The 19,453-nt window shown below is 57.5% G+C and overlaps 4 protein-coding genes across 4 annotated transcripts; all 4 read right to left on the bottom strand.

Moving 5' to 3' along the window:
* Positions 1-1,352: 1,352 nt before the first annotated feature.
* On the bottom strand, positions 1,353-2,723 carry LDBPK_341090 (hypothetical protein, conserved; the record flags this gene model as incomplete). The annotated part of the gene is made up of 1 exon (XM_003864223.1): positions 1,353-2,723. One exon carries the CDS (start codon positions 2,721-2,723, stop codon positions 1,353-1,355), a length of 1,371 nt encoding a protein of 456 aa, XP_003864271.1.
* Positions 2,724-3,585: 862 nt separating this feature from the next.
* On the bottom strand, positions 3,586-5,436 carry LDBPK_341080 (hypothetical protein, conserved; the record flags this gene model as incomplete). The annotated part of the gene is made up of 1 exon (XM_003864222.1): positions 3,586-5,436. One exon carries the CDS (start codon positions 5,434-5,436, stop codon positions 3,586-3,588), a length of 1,851 nt encoding a protein of 616 aa, XP_003864270.1.
* Positions 5,437-6,150: 714 nt separating this feature from the next.
* On the bottom strand, positions 6,151-10,269 carry LDBPK_341070 (myosin IB heavy chain, putative; the record flags this gene model as incomplete). The annotated part of the gene is made up of 1 exon (XM_003864221.1): positions 6,151-10,269. One exon carries the CDS (start codon positions 10,267-10,269, stop codon positions 6,151-6,153), a length of 4,119 nt encoding a protein of 1,372 aa, XP_003864269.1.
* Positions 10,270-13,916: 3,647 nt separating this feature from the next.
* Positions 13,917-17,942, bottom strand: LDBPK_341060 (p-glycoprotein; the record flags this gene model as incomplete). The annotated part of the gene is made up of 1 exon (XM_003864220.1): positions 13,917-17,942. One exon carries the CDS (start codon positions 17,940-17,942, stop codon positions 13,917-13,919), a length of 4,026 nt encoding a protein of 1,341 aa, XP_003864268.1.
* Positions 17,943-19,453: the final 1,511 nt, after the last annotated feature.

The raw sequence follows: 19,453 nt of genomic DNA, 5'->3' as shown, positions 1-19,453 counted from the left end.
AATTCGTGTATCGGCGAATGCATAAACGCCGTCTGCGTCGACGTACATCGAAAGGCGTGCGGCCACCGATACACACACAGCATACGTAAGCGGAAAGACACAGCGACAGACAGCGTCAACACTGCCCATCACCCCTTTCGAACTCTCCCTAATTCCTAGTGGCGCACAAAAGACTGGCATCCGGTTAGTCATCACACGCCCAAATACTTCACGGTCAATCCGTTCTGCCATACCTAACGACCATATGTGGCCAGAAACCAAAAATAAAAGAAATGTGACAGGAAGTAGCGGTAGAAGAAACTGATAGCAAGACAGGGAAGAAAGCGCAGCGGCAGGACAAGACAGACTGGCATGGACATAGACACGCACACACAAAACAGAAGCAGCACGTGAGCACAGACGGACACACACACACACGCATCTTCCTCCTGTGGATGTGAGACAGGAAGAGATGTCCGCATGCGCGTTGATGCGCCTGCTTGTGTGTCACCGAACCCAGTAGCTCTGCTTTGTCTGCTGCTCCGAGTCAACGAGAGAAAACAAAAGAGTTCAGCCTGCCATTCCAACGACGGTGAGCACGCCTCATGAAGAAGGCAAATGGAAGCACTGTACAGGAAGTGGAAGTGGGGGGAGGCAAGCACCGCATCAGCGCTACCTCACAATGCCTGAAGAGCATCCGCAAACTGACCTGCCGCACTGCGTGGTGATTGAAAGAATCAGTGCCTGTCCTCCGAGCTTACCCATCGCCTGCCCCTCTTCCACCCTCCACCACGACATGAATTATCCATTTAGTTTTCGTTTGTCTGTGCGAATCATGCGCTGCCATGCACGCGGACCGCCAACGCAAGGTGGCAGCGCGAAAGTAAGGCGCACACAAAGGAGTTCATGGTCTCGTGAGCCACTGCATCAGCAGCAGCGCCGATTCGAGCAATTTCAATGTTGGTGGCAAAAAGCAGAGGTGATGGTGTTAGCGATGCGGCCTATATCCCACAACTCCCTCCGCCCCTTCCACGGCGTGTGCGCCACGGTGTAGTAGAAGAGGAAGCGACACAGGTGGGGACCAGGCGAGGGAGAAGAGGCTGGAGACACTGGTCGCCACATTTCGTAAGCCGTCGTAGTGGAGGCAACAGTTACGAAAGAAAAAGACATGCACAACCGAATGAGGTAGCACTACCTCCACCCGGGCACGCAGCGTGCACCATCTACGATGCGCGAGAACGAGTCGGCCGCGTCTCTGACTCACCTTTTCCCCACATAGCCATTCAACGCTCATTGTCGGAGCAAGCCCTCTCTCTTCGGTCGCCCCCCTCACACCGCCACTTCCCTTTACGCCATATTTGTGCTACAACTTCCTATGTTACTTTCGCCTCCACGCTTCTATCCATCTGCTCCGTCTGCTTATCGGCCAAGGGACGCTGCAGGACAAAGAACGCGCATCGGTACACCAGCTGCTTCATGCTGCGTTGATTATTCGTGTAGGTTGTGTCGATAAAAGACGGCGGCCCATTCAGCACGAACCCGATCCGCTGCGCAACTGTCAGCACCTCGCCCAGCGACAACTCAATCGACATGTCGTCCGCGCTGTCGGCAAAGTGGTAAAGCAGCGGCCCGACATTTACCCAGTATCCACCAGGGACAAGAAGGTTGTAAATGATCACGAGGTACTCGATGATGTTGTGTGCAGTGTCGATGAAAAAGCATGTGGCCACGACCGACCACGTCTTGTGCTGGTGTGGCTTTGCGTACACCTCTGTAAAGTCGCCGGCGACCATGGAAAGCTGGCCAAAGGAGAGGCCCTTGTCACGCAGCGCGTCGATCGCCTCTGACGCGCACAAGTCGGGGATCTGCACCTCGGCAAACTGGTCAGCGCGGTTGACTAGATTGCATGTGCTGTCACTGTAGGGATAGATCTTGTGCTGACATGATTCGAACACGTGATTCTGAATATAGTGGCCGGCGATCAGCATATGGTAGCTAAACTCGTTTGCCTGGGCAAAGAAGCCGCGGAGGGCAAGTTCTACAGAGAGCCGGCAGAGTCCAGCACCAGGGATCAACACGCGCACGTTCTCGCGCTCGCCGCGATTGGGGAAGCAGCGATCCAGCGTATCCAGAATGGGCTTGTACACACAGTCCCGCTCCGCCACACCTTCGGCGGACCAGTCGCGCACGAACTGGCGCAGTGTCGAAAAAACCTTGTTCATGTCCAGCGGCGTCGGCGGCGGAACCTCCTTCATGAACACCGTCGTACCCTCTGGCCAGTAGCTGTCGAACAACTCCTCGCTTGCCTCGCAGATGGCGTCGAAGAAGGCGCTGTTCACCTCAATGCACTCTAGGTACTTCTCGAGGATCTTGTCCAAATCTATACACAGCAAATCACGGTGCTGATCCTGCAGCTTGCGGAAGTTGGTGCACCGCATCTCGCGGGCAGCCAGCGCCTGGCGCTTGTAATCGTGGAAGGCGCGCACGGTGCGCAGAAAGCTAACGTGGTCCTCGACCATATCCGGATCAATGACCGCACCAGGCGCTGGGGCGTGCGGCTGATATAGGGGTACCGACAAACCAATCGCGCTCTCCATGGAGTACGGAGGTGGAGCCACGTCTTGGTGATCATCGCACAGAGCCTCGTTAGACTTGCCGCCAATCGTGTGTGGTGTGAGCGGTGGTAGTGCTGTCGAGGCACCGTTGCTTCCACCACACTCCGTTACTCGCTGGTCTGCCGACATCCTCAATGCACACGCGCGTGCGTGCGAGAGGAGAGAACGCGATGATGCAATAATGTAAGGTGGAGGTACTTCTGTGCGCAACGGCAAGACGGTGAGTCACCTAGGACTGACCTCCTCTCTCTCCCTCTTTCTTGGTTCCTTTATTCAAAAACCCTTTGGCTACGATGAATATGTTTCTTCGTGAGTGTCACGCACGCGTACTCAGCTATGTGTATCGTGGGTAGAAGGAAGAGGAAGAGCAGCACAAGGAGCGCACGAGCATATGTGACAGAGAAGGGGTCATTGGCGGGGAGGGTGGGCAGAGGTGGGAACTGTGGGCATCCCCGAGGTGGCTCACGTCCAACGGTTTCATGAGACTCAAGGAAAGTCAAGAGTACACACAGAAAAAGAGAAGCGCAGACAGCGGCACGCACGCACAGGCACGTTTGCAGGCTTCTTTTCAATGCACTTCAGTTGCATGCTGCGATTCCTCTTCCTTATCTGCGCTTCAAATCGACCGTGACACTGCTGAGCGTGGTGATCGACGAAAGAGAGAAGGCAAAACCGTGGCGATGGACATGGGAAGTTTTGCCTTGCTGTTTTGTTGTTGTTGGGGTGGAACTTGGTTGGCTTTGTTGCGTACTTGCCAAACGTGCTGTGTGTCCTTCAGCCATCTTTGCGTATGTGTGTGTGCCCCTCTTTTAGCTGATCTGTTTTGTTCGGGCGACAAGCTCAGCAGTGTGACGGACTGGCGCACACATCCACGCACGTGCATACACGCACAATTATGCGCTTCTCACTTCAAGCTGCGCCGCTCGACTGCACAACTGTCAGCATTCATGCGCGTGCGGGTGTAAAAGGGCGTCTGTGGGTCAGATAGTCGTCACAACACGCCCAGCGCGTGCAGATGCAGGTAGTTGGAGAGGTCGCGCTGTAGGCTGTAACGCACAGCATGCATTTGAGCATACAGGTCTGTCAGCACGGCTCGACTCTCCTCTTGTGTGCGCAGCCACGCCTCCAACTCGCAGCGAAACTGCTGCGTGCACAGATCCCCCCGGTACCAGCCGCGCAGCTCTTGGACTGTGTCGCTGTAGGCGCGCAGCTGCTTCTCCAAAACGCTTTCGGCGGCGGCGAGAGCATCGTATTGGCAGCGCAGCACTTCCACGTCCTCTTCCTTCGTGATTGGCAACGGACCGAGCGTGGCTGCATCAGAAGACACATCGGCAGTGGACGCCGAGCTCTGGGTCAACGTCGTAGCAGCCTGCAGACAATCGAGCGCTTGCTGAGCTGCGGTGCTACGAGCCCACGCATGCAAGTTACCGTGCTCCAGAGACCGTGGATACTCTCGCAACGACTGAAAGAAGCGTCGAGAGGACGACGTCTGCGCCGTCCTTTTCGGCGATGCTGTCATGCCCAATGGTGGAGACGGCGGAGCGCTGGTGCAGTCAGTGACTCTTGCTTTGTGCGCCCCGTCTTCTTCCGCGCCTGACGCATTCGACGAAGTGCTCGACCGCGATCGGTCACGCTTCTGCCCCTGCTTCTTATCTGATCCCTCTCCACTCAACTCGGGATGCCGCTTGCGGGTGTCAAGCACGACATCACGGTCGACGTAGCGCTCCATCGCGTCCATCTGCTGCGCCGACGCAGGCCAGTGCAGCGCTAGAGCTGGGTAGGCGCGGTTCACCGCCTTGTGCCGCGTCTTGCCGTCGACAAACCCTTCCAAATTCATGAGCAGGTAGCCGTCGCTCTTGAGTTCACGCAGCCTTGGTTGGCGCGGGTGGGAAGATGTGAGCTGCTCGACAGCCGCGGCGACGTCGCGCTCAGTGTACTGCATCGGCTCCGCATTCGACGAATCCGTCGACGGAAGTACGCAGACGCGGCTGACAACGCCGGACGAGGGGGAGGTGACTCTTGTTGTGCACAGCTCGCGAATAACATGAGGGATGGTTTGCCGCTGCGGGGCCAGCACCTGCACCAAGCGTCGTACAAGCGCGGAATGCTGCTCTATCAACTGGTGGAGAGGAAGACCATGTAGAGGCGAAGACGCTGCGGATAACGAAGATGCCTCCTCCGTGGCAGTCGCGGTCACCACGGAGGATGCGATGCTGAGTAAGGAAGGCGTTGCCTGGTGATGTACGTGAACGTCGCTGTTGCACCCCCTGGGGTCCGAACTCGTGACCCCGCCAGTGGTTGCTGAGCCGGAGTAAGGTACCTCGCCAGCGGTGCGGCTTTCCCTTGCCGGCTCGCCTTCGTGTGACAGAAGCGTTTGCGTCCATGTGTCAGGCTTCATGTAGTAGCGCATCGCGGTAATGCGCGATGAGCACAGAGTTGCTGGGCTCTTTTCCTGCTGATGCGGATCGCTCGGCAGCGCTTCGGCGGCTGCTGTCGCATCAATGGCAGAAAGGTGCTCCGGATTGGCCCACCAGGCGTCCCCCGTGTCGTCGTCGCCTATTGCCTTCGCCATGGCCAGCTCAACCGTCCATCGACAGCAACTTCTTGCGTCTTCGAAAACCGCATACATTACCGGCGACTCAGCAGAGGCACAGGCATTGCCGGTTCGCACCTGGCAACCATCCTTTGAGCTCTGTTGATTGTGAGGCAGCTCAGTGGCGAGATAGGCGGTGATGCCACCGTGTCTGCCCTGCGTCATGGCCCGCTTCAGTAAGTCAGGCAGTGTACCCACCACGCAAGAGGAGCACGGCGCCGACGACAAGGACAAGGATGAGGACGCCATGAAGGGGAGGGTGAGGGGTCACGCTTGCCAGGTGTGAGATGGTTCGAATATTCCTCACCTTTGCGGTTGCTGCACCACTGCGTACGTCCGCCGCAGCCGTCGAGAAAGAAAGCGAGAGGTCGTTTCAGTGCAACGGAAGAGAGGTGTGGGAGAAGTGAACAAGAGAGGCTACAGAAGGTGTGACGGTGCGCATGCTAAGCGGAGGAGGGCGAAGAGGGCAGGCATCGAAGAGGATGACCACGAACCGCGGCATCACCTCGCGCGCGACCGACTGGAGAGGAGATGGAGCGGGAAGAGAAAACTGGGGAAAAGAAGCTGCCCTTTTTTTCTTTGGCTCCTTCAGCTCCCTGGCTGCCGCCTCTCACCAGCCCCAGTGTGCTGTTTCCATATGCGGCTTTCATGGGCGCGATTGATGTCATCTAAGTGAACGGCATGCCTGCGCAGCGTCCCATCATCATAGATACGTGGGCGCCCGTGTGTGAATGGCATCGACAAGTACAGAGGGGGGAAGGGCAGCGTGAGCAGTGAGTGTTCGTTTTTCGTCTCATGTGTGTGTATGTGTGTGTGTGTGTGTTTCTAAGGCCATACTGCACGCGACAGGATAATAAAGAAGAGAAGGGTTGAGGCAGAAAGGACGAAGGACACCAGACGCACGCGCACACGCACAGGTCAGACAGCACACAAGATCAACTTGCAGCAGAGCTGCGTGTTCCTCTACCGGCGCCGAGCGCGCTCCGCCACCACGCGAGCGGCCTCCTCGCGACGCTCCGCGGCGGCCCTTTCACGATTGGCACGTTCTGCCTCCATGCGAGCCGCCTCGGCTGCCTTCGCCTTCTTCCGCTCCTGCACGACTCGCCGGTGCTCAGCCTCACGCTCGCGCTCCCGCTGTGCTTCGCGCTCCCGCTCCTCTTCCTCCTCCCGACGCCTTCGCGCCGCAGCCGCTTTTCGCCGCTCCTCGCGAATAGCCTCCATGCGTCGGATCTGCTCTCCTGTGATGCCACGCGGCGCAACCACCCTCAGCACGGGCGGCGTGCCAGGTGGAACGGTGTATGCTACCTCGTCGTCGAAGGCCTCCTTGCCTTTCCTCTTACCCTTTGCGCCTGAATGGCCATCTGCGGAGGCGGCAGCCGTCATCGGGGCTGGAGGGGCGGCACCAATGAGCACAGTATCGTTCGCCAGCGGGTCATCGGTGACTGTGCACGTCAGCGTCACCTCGTACGATCCACCAATCACCAACGGCTGACCCTCACCGGCTTCGCCGCCTCGGCCTGCTGAGGGCTTGGCGAGGCGGTGCGTGCGCTTCATCTTCGGTGGCGACGGCGCAGGCGTCCACTTGGAGAACGGAATGCTGTCCGACACAAAGAGCGGCAGCGGGTTGCCCATGCGCTCCTGGTAACGCGCACAGAGCGTGCCGGCAAGCTCCGTCCTGTAACTTGTCAGTAGCACCATGTCCTCGACCGGTTCCAGAGGCTCCCCTACCACGCAGGCGGGACAGACTCGCACCGGGGCTGCTTGCCCAGTGATAGTGGGCAGCGGCCGCGCATACGTCAGACAGTGCCGGACGCAGCACAGCCGGCCGCAACTCGGGCAGTTGGCGCGGCGCAGCGCCGGTGTGGCAGCTCGGCTGCACGTCTCGCATTTTGAAGGTCCTGCTTTCGTCTTGACTGTATCGGTCACTGGGCGGTATGGCGCCTGCACCGGCAGCACGCGCACCACCAACACCGTGTCGGCCATCGTGGTGACCGCCACCTGTGTGAGAAGACGCAGGTCTATGCGCTTCTGCAGAGTGAAGCATGGCGTCAGTGTCATGGCGACCGACTGCTTCTCCTTCACTGCTGCGGCCGCATGCTTGGAATGCTTTGCGCTACTACTAGGCGGCTGCGAGGACGGCGGCAACGCTTCTGTGGACGTCGGCGTCTCGCGCACCATGTACAGCACGTCGTGCGTCGTGAGGAAAATGAACTCTTTGGCGGTTTTCGCGGTGGCCCAGTTGACAACGCGGTCGACGGCGCAGGAGAAGACAACGCGCGGAGGGTCCAGCTCACGGGGACGCTCCCAAACCATCTCGCGTGTGAGAGCGTTGAAGAAGAACTTCTTGCGGGGTTGGCCTGCCTCGCCCGGAGTCCAGAAGGAGCGCCACGCAACGGCAATGGGGTCAAATTGCAGGATGGCGTCGAGGGCGACGGTGAGTCGGTTGGAGAGCGCACGTGGCACTGCGCTGGTGCCGCCGCCTGCGGCCGGGCTCGGCACGGCCAGTACAGTGTCAGTCTCTACGTAGATGCCCTCGTAGGCTCGAAAGACACTGTCGGCACGGCGCGTCTTGCGGTGCCGCGTGTACGTGCGGTCCAGCTTCGCCTTGAGGCAGAGGAGCTGCTTGCACTGCGTGTAGCGCCGCCACGCGCGTTGAATGGTGACGGATAGGGCATGGAAGGCGGCTTCGCGGCTCTGCTCAAGTGCCAGAACATGCTCCGGCTGTCGAATAAAAACCTTGCTGGTGCCAATCGCAAAGGAGTCGGGTGGCAGCACCCCTTGCTCGTCCTGCAGGTAGGCGAGGATGGCCTCGCACGCCGCCTTGTCGGTGCCTCGAAAGGGCCGTGGATAGGTGCTCGGACACGTGTATTTGAAGCGCTTGAGGAACTTGTCAAAGTACTGCCGGTAGCTGTAGCCCGCTCGCCGCACCCGCACGTTCTCCAGGAGGCCGAGATACTTCACCTGGTGCAGCACCCGCGCCTCGTCGAAGAAGTTGGCCCGCTTCACGTCGTTCGATTTGATGGTGCGCACGTAGTGGGGCGTGCACTGCTTCAGCGTGCGCACGAGATCGGCGGCCTGCTGGCGGATCTTGAAGCCGGCTGTGGCGCAGGCGCGACGAGATCCGCCGGTCCTGGTAGACGATGGCACCGCCGACGTCAAGCCGTCCGCCAGCACCTCGGTCAGAATTTCCAGCAAGAAATGTGCCTGACTTTTTGACAACACCTCGACCACGTCTGCGCCAAGTCGATCCTTGTTGCGTCCAACGAAGCCGTCCGTGCTGTACTCGACGTCGCCAGCGTAGTGCTTGACAATGAAGCCGCGTTCGCTGCGCAAAAAGTTCGGGTGGCTGCTGTATGCCATGCCCAACTTGTCCAGCAGCTTGCGGTCCGCCACAGACTCCTCCTCCTTTGCCATGGTGATGCAAACGTCGTCCATGAGCGCAAACAGGCCTGGCGGACGGTCGCTCTCGATAAGGTCGCAGACGACTTGGTTGTCAAAGTACTTGATGTCCTCCCATGGTATGTGCTCCCGCACGTAATCCTCCTGCTCCACTCGCAGCGTCAGCTCAATGAAGATCTGCTGCAGCTTCTCGTTCACGTAGTTGATGCAAAACTGCTCAAACCCGTTCTTGGCAAAAATTTCGAAGCCGTAAATGTCAAGCACGCCGAGCATGAGAGCGTGAGGAGCGTCGCCGAAGGCGGTGTTCACGGAGCTGACGATGAACTCAAAGACACCCTCGTAAAGAACCTTCGCGACGGCGTCGCGAGTGCTGCGGCACTGCTGCGCATCGAGAGGGGAGAAGACCACCTCTGTCGCGCCCATCTGCAGCTTTCGCCACGTCAGAGCCTTCAGCAGCGCTGAAGCATCCACACCAAGCTGCTGCGCGACAAACGCGAGCTCCTCAGGATTAGCAACGGTGCATGGGTTCTGCCCCGCCGCCAGCGCCCCGCCCTCCTCCGGTGCCACGAAATCAAGCTCGCCGAGGTGCAGCACCAGGCACAGAACCTTGATGACGGACACCTGATCCTGCGCCGCCATCCCCATCGCATCCATCGCGATGAGCGTCTCGCGCCAGCCGCGCAAGTCATCGATGCCAACGCGAGGCGTGAACTCCTCCGCGTGCTGCCCAGATCCTAATGACGGGCGCAGAAACTTCCACGGATAATACGCTGAAAACGGAGAGGAGGAGGCGAAGGACTGCGACTGGCCAATGTTGCTGCTACTGCCGCCCCTATGCATGCGCATCTCCTCAAACACCTCACGCCACGCAATAGGGGCATGACCACCGCCATCGTTGTCGTCGTCGTCCCACGCAGCAGCAGCGCCCTTCCGGTTGCCGCCCTTGCCCACTCTCGAGGGCTGGAGCCCGCTGCCGTCACCGTGCAACTCAGCAGCTGCGCCAGCGCACACCTGGTAGAAGATGTGGAAGTTGCACTCCCCCGCCTGCTGACTCGACACACGTGACTTTTCGAGCAAAAAGTGCGAGAGGTGACCGCCAACCGGGCCGCCGCGGATGTCGAAGTAAATCTCGAGGAACTTGCCAAAGCGCGAGCTGTTGTCGTTGCGCAGCGTCTTGGCATTGCCGAAGGCCTCCAGTAGAGGGTTGGACTCGAGGATGATGCGCTTGACCCGCTGCATGTCTTTCGTGTTGCCAGAGACGGCAGAGATGTACTGCATGATGTGCTTCGATGCCTCCGTCTTGCCGGCGCCCGATTCACCGGAGATGATGACGCACTGGTTCTCTTCTTCTGACACCATGCTGCGGTACGTCTCCTCCGCCAAGGCGAAGATGTGCGGCCCGCCAAGAGCGGCGTCGCCGGGCTCCTGTCCCTCAAGCAGCGCGTATCGCACGCCGCTCAGTCGGCCACTGTGCCTGTAGAACTGCATGTGCGCATCATTGTACAGGCCCTGGATATCCTTGAAAGGGTTCACCACGAGCAGCACAGAGCCGATGCTTGTGTAGATCAAATCCTCGCGATGCCGCACGGCAAGGTCATCAGTGATGGCCTTCTCGCTGATCTGCGGGAGGAGAACAAGATCCTCGACGCCAACCGTCTCGCGCTGCTTGTAGTCAGACGCCATCACAATATGACCTATTTCAAAAAGTGATTGGTCGAGATTCCAGCGTCTCTTTTCCTACTTTTTCCCCCTTTCAAGAGCAGCCAGAACGAAAGCGCCAAACTGCGCAATACATAGAGAGAGATGTATGCAGATAGAATGATGGGGTCGATGGGCCACCGTTGCAGAGGCTTATGGGAGTTGCGATAGTGGCAGCCTCTGCACTGGAATGTTGAGATGCGCGCCGAATGCGCTTGTTGAGCATTTGATTGTGGATGTGTCTTGTGTGTGTGTGTGTGTGTGTGTGTGTTCGACCTAACTGCTCCGTTACTTACCTTCGAAGAGGAGGAAGAATACAGCAGAAGATGCAGCTGAAACGGTGCGCAGCAAGCAAGAACTGCACGCGATCGTTGTGAGTAAAGCTATGTCTTTCGATCCCCGTCGCACTCACACATGAGCGCCGCTGTTCGAGCTCGAGTTTTCAGCAGTTTGTCACGAACCTCAGCGAGAGGAGAGAGAAAGAGCGAAAGCGAAGGTGATATTGGTCAAATAAAGAAGTTCCTGAGAGAGTGCGGGCATCGAGAGAGAAACGAAAGGGAAAAAGGCGCGCGGTGCCAGCGGCAGGTGGTCAGTGACCGTGATATTGGGAGCGATGGCGCCGCACTCTCCAGCGCCTTGCCACAAATCAGATACTCCACTCCACCGCCACGAGCGAACACCGCGCACACGGTAGGCTTCACCGGAAACGCGTGCGTTGACGATTAGAAGCAAAAGCTGTAAAAGAGTACGCGACAAGTTGTTCTTTTTCGCTCTTTTTGTTGGTTAGAAGTGTCGTCTCTTGCCCTTCTGCTGCTCGTCGGGGACGCGCTTAAAACTCGTAAAGTCAAGCGCTACCGCCCCGATTGCGAGCTCATACGGCTCACCTTCCGGCACGCTGCTCACACGCATATATATATATATATATTTAGGCATGGGCATATATGGATATATGCGCATGTGCACAGACAGGTACCTCCACAGGCGCACAAGAGGCAAAGAAGGCCCGAGGAAGAGACGCGAACGAGAAACTAAGAAAATAGGCTATAAAGAGAATAGAAACACGTTCGTGGCGGCTGACGGAGCCAAGGCTTAGATGGTCGTCCATCCGGTGCGACAGGCGACTGAGTGAGAAGTGGACATAGGGAGGGCCGGCAGCAGTGCGGAACAATAAAGTAAAGCGATGAAGCCGTGCGGCGCACAAACGAACAACTTAAGATGAAAAAGGCAGCAAGCTCATCTGACAGTTCAGTGCACGCAAGCGAGCCTAGTATTCCCTCCTCCCTCCCCCCGCCCCGCCCACGCGCTCCCTCTACTTTTTTCTTTCGCGTGACATCCTCCCATCCACAGCCCCCTGGCTCTACCTTCACAGACAGCTCCACCCTCTCCCCGCCAGTCATCCTTGGCCATTGATTCGTTCCTTTCTTGAGGGGGCTCAAATTTTTGTTCTCTCTCAATGGCACTGCTTCAGCATCGAGCAAGTCCGTTTCCGAAGCGAAGACGTCCAGACCTGGTCTACCACGATCCCCCCTCGCTCCTCCTGTATCCTGTCCGGCAGGCACAAGTGCGCACATGCGCAGTTGCATTTCTGCGCCTCTTCTCGAGCTCTGCCTCCCCCCTGGCTTGTCATCTTCCTATCTGTTCTGCATGACGCAACTGGCGCGTCCCAGCAAAACACATGAAAGGGAAAAAGAGAGCACGGGGGAGTGAGCAGAAGACGACGCAATCCAAATGAAGTCCAAGCAACCGTAGGGAGATGCAGTGGGAAAAGGGAGAAGCGAGGGAAAGCGTGAGACATCGGAACACGCAGAAACCATCCGAGACGAAGAGGAAAACCAGGAAAAGGGGAAAAAAGGAAAACATCAAACAAAGGCCGAACAGTCACGCAAAGGATAGAAAGAGAGAGTTTGGGTGCACACTCGTTGAAGAGAGAGAACACAGTGCTATGCAGATTATACGTGAGCCAGAAGAGACGGGGAAAGGAAAACGAATCGAGTCAAAAGTGTGTGTCTGTGTGTGGAGAGAAGGGGGGTGAGGGACGGAGGAGGAGGGGAGGGAAGGAGCAGCTTCACCATACTGGAGGCACGGTATCTGTCGAGATGCGCGCCAACGGCAGAGCTGCCTGCGCTCTCTGTAGCGTGGCCTCCTTATTAGGATATGGACGCACACATAAATCCCTTTCACTGATTCTCGTATATCTTTTCCTTCTCGACCTCTCACCTCGACATCCACACCCTCCCCATCCCCCACTTCGTTTACTCGCCTCTGACACTAGAGTCATCGGATATGCACAACGAAAATAAAAAGGAAAGACAGGAGAGATGCGGGGACGAAGAGAGTCGGAGCCGGAAGAGAGAAAAACGGAAGCCGCTTAGGGACACGCCAGAAAGGGGGGTAAAAAAGGGAACGCCTTCTCCTGCAAATGATACCAGACACAACCGCACACACATGCACACACAGAGGCCGACACACGCACGCGCAGCACAGCCGAGCAGCAGTGCGGACACTTCCCCGGTATCAAGAGCAGAGAAAGCAGCAGCGGAGGGAGGGGGGTGAACTGTGGTAGGAGGGCGGTAGACTCCTACATCCCCTGCATCCTCGGGTCCATCCCCTCGCCTCGTTGCGTATGCAACGTCCCCCAGCAAGATGAGGGACCAGAGGAAAGCAGGAAATAAAGGAGCTGTTTCTCCTTCACCTAGTGCCTTGCGGAGGCATCAGGTGGCATAGATAGCGAAAGAGCCCATCGAAAAAAAAGAGAAACAAAGGCGAAACAGATGGGAAAGCCATTGATCACCGTGTAGGAGGGAGGAAGAGTGGCGTTGAGCACACGCGAGTGCCTCCTTTATACAACATCCGTCTCTCAAGCACTGGCATACAGCTTGTCTCTTGCCTTTGTGGGCGCGTGTACAATTTTTTATCGCTTCTTCCCTTCCACCACGCTACTCTGCGATGCCCCTTCTCTTTTCTTCGCTCGTCAGTGGAGGTTCTTGCAACGGAAGAGGAGACAAGGAAAGAAGGAGACGAACGGATACATCATCAAAGCAGAGGGACCCGCTGGAAGGGGAGAGAGAAAACTTCCAAAGACGTGTACGCCAGAGGAGGGGGTGGGGAGGGGGCCGGCAGACAAGAGAAAAAGGGAGCAAGCAAAACCGTCCGAGGCAGGCGCAGGCCTCTCACACCTTCTTTTTATTCGTTGCACAAAACACCAGCACAAGCCGAGGGCGTCAGAACTATGCGAAAAAACTCTCCCGAAGCCAGCACGGCCAGTACAAGAGGATGGGTAGTAGCCGCAAGCAGCCCCACGAGTGCGCCGAAGCAAGAAAAAAAAACTTATAGAGAAGCAAACCGGCAGCAGCAAGTGAAGCGCGTGACCGGTGGTGAGATCTGGCAGAAAAGAAAAGCATGACGTCACCAATCCCGGGAACACAAGTGGCCCCTAATGGCTCCCAAGACATCGGCGATGCGTATGGTAAGCGAAAGGCGCCATGCAAGAGCTGCGCCACCGAAGCCGAGCGCACGAAAGCGTCGCCCCAAAGCAACCACGATCCCTCCGTGGTAGAAACAAGCCACAAAAAAGTCAGTAACGAGCAAAGCCCCGCCGCGGGCATGTGCAGTCGCGCGGCGCCCAGCCTTCCTCACGAGCTCGCGCTCGTGTACAGGTCATAGCGCATCATGTACTCCCCGCCAAGTGCCATCAGCTCCTCGTGGCTGCCCTGCTCGATGATGTGCCCAGAGTCTAGCAGGATGATCTGGTCGCAGTGGCGGATCGTTGTCAACCGGTGCGCAATGCTCACCGACGTGACCCCGTATTTCGCCTGGTACACGTTGATGCCCTCTTGCACCTTCGCCTCCGTCACACTGTCGAGCGCGCTCGTCGCCTCGTCCAGCAGCAGGAGTTTCGGTCGCCGCAGCAGCCCGCGAGCGATCGCAACGCGCTGCTTCTGACCGCCAGATAGCGCGCTGCCTTTGTACCCCACTTCCGTGTTGTAGCCATCTGGCCACTTCATGATCTCCCAGTGGATGTGCGCAAGCCGTGCGGCCTCCTCCACTTCCTCGTCCGTCGCGTCCTCGCGCGCGTAGCGGATGTTCTCCCGCACAGTCCCGCTGAACAGATTCGGCTCCTGGAGCACAACACTGATGTTGCGCCGCCACTCCGCGATGTCCAGTGACGACAGGTCCTTCCCGTTCACGCAGATCAGCCCAGAGCGCCGATCGTAGAAGCGGGCAAGCATCTGGATGATCGTCGACTTTCCGCATCCCGTCTGCCCCATCAGCCCGTTGGCCATTCCGTCGCCGAACCGCAGGTTCACGGACGCAAGCACAACCTGCTTCGGTCGAGCAGAATAGATAAACTGCACTTTTCGGAAGTCAACGTCACAGCCCTTACCCAGATCCTTGTCGCCGGACTGCTCGATGTCCACGTCAGGCACGCGGTCGATCACGCTGAACACACGTTTCGCAGAGCACTCCGCATCCGCCAGCTTCGTCGCGAACGCACCAGCTTCACCGGCGTTCTGCGCACCGAACAGGATCGACATGCTCGCGATCATGACATCCGTGAATTGCGCCTCGCCCCTGTCAATCAGTTTGCTACCATACCAGAAGCACAGTGCGTAGGCGCTGTAATAAATAAACTGTGTGGCGCCATAGATGCTGCCGGCAATGATGCCCTTTTTTACACTACGCGGCACCTCTACTCGCAGGGTTGCCTCGAAGGCCTCGACGCGATCCGCCTTCATGTTGAACGACGTCACCGTGCGCACGCTCGACAGCGCCTCCGTCACAATCGTGTCGCTTGTGTCACCCTCCTTGCTCTTTGTATACCCGTTCATCATCATACGCTCAGCAAGGCTGCAACCAATGAGCAACGGCATGCAAGCCAGCGCCACAAGCGCAAGCTTCCACTGGTAGATGAAGCTCACCACAATTCCAGAAGCAACAATGCATACCGTCTGCACTTTCAGACCAATCGACGGGCCCCACAGCTGATGCACGGCCTCGCAGTCGCCGGACAGCATCCCAGCCAGGGTGCCCGCATCACGTCCGGGAATGTCAAAGAAGTTCATGTCCTGGCGCATGATCTGACGGAACAGCAACACGCGGATCTTCGTTGTCAGGTGCTCACCTGCGTAGCCGTAAAAGCCGTGCAGAACCCAACCCAAGAAGTTTGCAACCGCAAAGACAATAAACAGCGGAGCGTACAGGTTGGTTCCGCTGCGTAGTTGTTCAACATTCTTGTTAACACTGTACTCGCCAAGCACGCGCAGCATGTAGCCCATCAAGATGGTGCTCGTAGGTCGGGCAGCACCACCCACCGCCGAGCCGAGAATACCCAGAGCCACAGCCCACGATTTGTCTTTATTCATCCCCATCAACCGCCGGAAGCCAACGCTCACACCATTCACTTCCCACTTCGCAAGCTCCTCGATCGGCACCTTCTGACGCGCCGTGCGCGGCGCCTCCTCGTCCAGTTGCGCAAGAGCCGCCTCGTCCAGAATCACGTTCAGGAAGTCATTTGCCTTGCCACCGTCCTGCCCCCTTGCGCCGCTCCTCGCGTCACCAGTAGACACGCCCTGAATCCTCGCCATCGCAGCGAACTCTCCACCGAGCTCCATCAGCTCGTCAAACGTCCCGCTCTCCGTAATCTTGCTCCCCTCCGCGCCGTCGTACTTTACGTAGTAGATGCAATCCACGTTTCGGATCGTCGCGAGTCGGTGCGCAATCACGATCACGGTCATCCCGCCCCTCTGCATCAGCTGGTCCAGTGAACGCTGTACCTCCATCTCAGACTTCCGGTCCAGCGCGCTCGTCGCCTCGTCCAGCAGCAGGACCGGCGGCCGCTTCACAAGTGCGCGCGCAATCGCGATTCGCTGCTTCTGCCCGCCCGACAGCTGCGATCCCACAGCACCCACGGGCGTATTGTACTGGTCCGGCAGGCTCATGATGGTGTCGTGCACGTTCGCCTGTCTGCAGGCCTCGATCACCTCCTCCTCCGTCGCGTTCGGTTTTCCCACGCGCACGTTCTCCATCATCGTCCCCGCGAACAGGTTCGGCTCCTGCGACACGATCCCGATCTGGTCGCGCCAGTCGTGCAGGCACAGCTCGCGCATGTCCACGCCGTCGCACAGCACGGCGCCGCCAACAGGGTCGTAGAAGCGCTGGATCAGCCCGATCATCGACGACTTGCCGCACCCAGACGACCCAGAGAACGCAACCTTCTGCCCGCACTTGATCGTCAGGTTCAGGTCGCGGAACAGTATCATGTCTGGGCGAGTCGGGTACGAGAACCGCACGTTGCGGAACTCGATGCTCTGCTTAAAGCCCGTTACAGGCACGCCGCCAGCGTCGATGTCCACCGGTGGTACACGATCGATCGCCTTGAAGATTTCGTACGCGGCAGCACGGGACTCGGTGAATGCAGTCGCGCTGGGTGCCACGAACCCGAGGCCAAAGCTACCCATCAGCACGGCTAGAAAGGTAGAAATGATATCCGCCATATCACGGCGACCCCATTCGACTAAGTAGGAGCCGAAGAAAAAGGCGATGGTGTAGCTGAGGTACACGAGGGCCATGATCACCGCCGCAGAAAGGTTGCCCGCAAACTCTTTGCGGATACCACGGTCCTGGGCGTACAGGACCGCTTCAGCAAACCGCTGCAACTCGTAGTCCTCCCGGCCAAACACCTGCACCGTGCGGATGTTCTCCATCACCTCAGTCGCCAGAGATCCGGCCTTCGCAAAGTGCTTGCGCGACGACTCTGTCATCTTGGACACGATGTTGCCGATTATGGCAGCCATGACAATAATGAAGGGCATCATGCCGACCATCACAAGCGTCAGCTCCCACGAAAACACGAAGCCGGCGATGTAGCCGATGATACCCATGGCGCCGTTCATGATACCCTGCGACAACTTGTCGTTAATGCCATTCTGAATCACACGTGTGTCGCCCGTCATGCGAGCGGTCAGCTCGCCAGGGCTGTGCTCGTCGTGCCATCCAATGTCCTGGCGCAGCACAGCGCGAAAGAAGTTCAGACGGATGCGCCCTTCCTGACGAGACGCTGCCACCGTCCAACATAGCACGTGGCCACCACAGGCCACAAACATGCCAATACCGACGTACACCATGATCAACGACGTCTTCGCCGCGCTGAGCTCCACACTGCCCACGCCAGACATGAGATCTGTTGCGATACGGCCAAATATAAAAGAGAACAAAGGCGTGCCGGCACCGCTGCAGACTGCAAAGATGGTGCCAACAATCATGAGAACGCGGTCAGCTGTGTCAGCGTAGCGAAAAATCGCTATAGGGCTCACACTTTCATGCACCGCCGCCCTCTTAACCTCCTCCTTGGCGCTGAACAGAGGATTGTGGCTGCTGTAGCTGCTGCCGCCGTGCGTGCTTTCACTCTGGCCGGCAAGCCTATTCACCGGTTCCAGCTTTCCCTCGTCCACATACACGTCATACGTGTGCGACATATTGATCACCTCCCTCATCTGCGATGTCGAACCGCATCTATAGTCATTGTGATCACCACAGTCTCCACGTTCTGCCAGCCCCTCCGCGATGGGTTGGTTAGGAGAAAATGGCCCCTGTCTATCCTCCCATTCAAAGACAGAGCCGCCCTTGGCGCTCGCACCAGTTTCAGAGCCCTCGGGCATGGCGTATACAGCGTGCAAGCTACAAAACTGGAGTCTTTAGCGTAAAGTCGGTACTTTTCCTCCGTGCGCCCCAGTCAGCAGAGGAAATAAAGAGGGGAAAGACGCTGGCCTGGGTGAAATGAGCTTCGGGTTCGTTACTTTCGTCTATGGGTAGTCGATGTGCGGGCGACGCGCTTCCGCTGGACGCGCTCGACAAAGAGAGACGACGGCGACAAGCGAGCCTACAACGGCGCCCCACACACACACACACACACACCAAAGAGCCGAATCGGGTCGAAATTGAGAGGTGATGCACACGTGCCTCTCCCCACAGAGAGAGGGAGCGGCAATGGAAGAAAAAAAACACAACAGCAACAAGAGCTGCGTCGAAGAGGCGGTATCGTGCAAAGAGGAAAAGAAGGAGCGGCACACCTCTTGTCCGGCCGTCTCCTCGTGGTGAGTCAAAGGAGGATCTTATCGACCTCACCTCTGTGCAGTTGAAGGTCGGCGGCTGTTTCAGGGGTGCGTAAAAGAGGAGGCAAGTGAGGGTTTGGATGGTAAGGTAGCGTAAAACGTCTCGACGCAATGGATGTCCTCACAAGGCGAGAGAAGTAACGCTTCGGGTGCGCACACAACAAAAAAAAAAAGAAGGAAGATCGAAGAGGAAGGAGAGCCAACAGGTGAAGAGGCAGAAACGATGACGCACTCAAAACACGCACACCCGTTCCCAAATGTGTGCCAAGTTGGTTTCCGTGCTTGCCTCTCGGCTTAGATTGATCCTCCTTGTGTTCCTGTGTGCAAGGTCGTCGAAATAGGCTGAAGGTGATAGAAAGGCGGGCGGAAGGATCAGTGAGCGGCTGGCGGCGATGTAGCACCCCCTGACATACGCGCAAAAAGGAAAAAAGAAAAAGACAACTGAAACAGCTTCCGGTCGGTCTCTCTACTGTTTGATTGCTGGTGTCTGTGTGCCTGTGCGAAATCAGCCTTCGGCAACTCATGCAATCGATGAAAGGCAAAAAAAAAGGTAAAGACAAATGTATGCTACATGCAGTATATGCTATGCATCACATATAGATATGCCATGTAGGATATATAATATTAGATAGAATGTACGTACTTTTATCGAGAAAGAACAAAGGGCTGAAGGGGGAGGGGGAGGGGGTGGGGATCAACAACAACAAGAGCAGTCGCAGTGATCAGCGAAGAGAGTCGCCGGTGCAGCGCGCCACAACAAAGAAAGCAACAAAAAAGGCGAAAGAGGGCAAAGAAAAAGCGGGAGAGAGAGATGGGGGAGATGGAAGAAAAACAATACAACTCGACTAAGGACAACTACTACACATAAGCACACACATGTATATGTGCACAGCTGCGCGCAAGACGAATGCGCCACGTTAAAGCCGCAGAGGAGTGTGATGGTGACGCGCGAGAGATGGAAGAGAGGAGGGCGCGGTATGGAGATTAGGAAAGGGCGAGAGAGAAGGGGTCGGACGACAAAACAGGATACAAAGAAGGAGCGTGCACACGGTCCTCTT

The sequence above is a fragment of the Leishmania donovani genome, chromosome 34 (assembly GCF_000227135.1).
Source record: "Leishmania donovani BPK282A1 complete genome, chromosome 34".
NCBI classification, from domain to species: Eukaryota; Euglenozoa; class Kinetoplastea; order Trypanosomatida; family Trypanosomatidae; genus Leishmania; species Leishmania donovani.
This window is presented reverse-complemented; position numbering and strand designations above follow the sequence as displayed.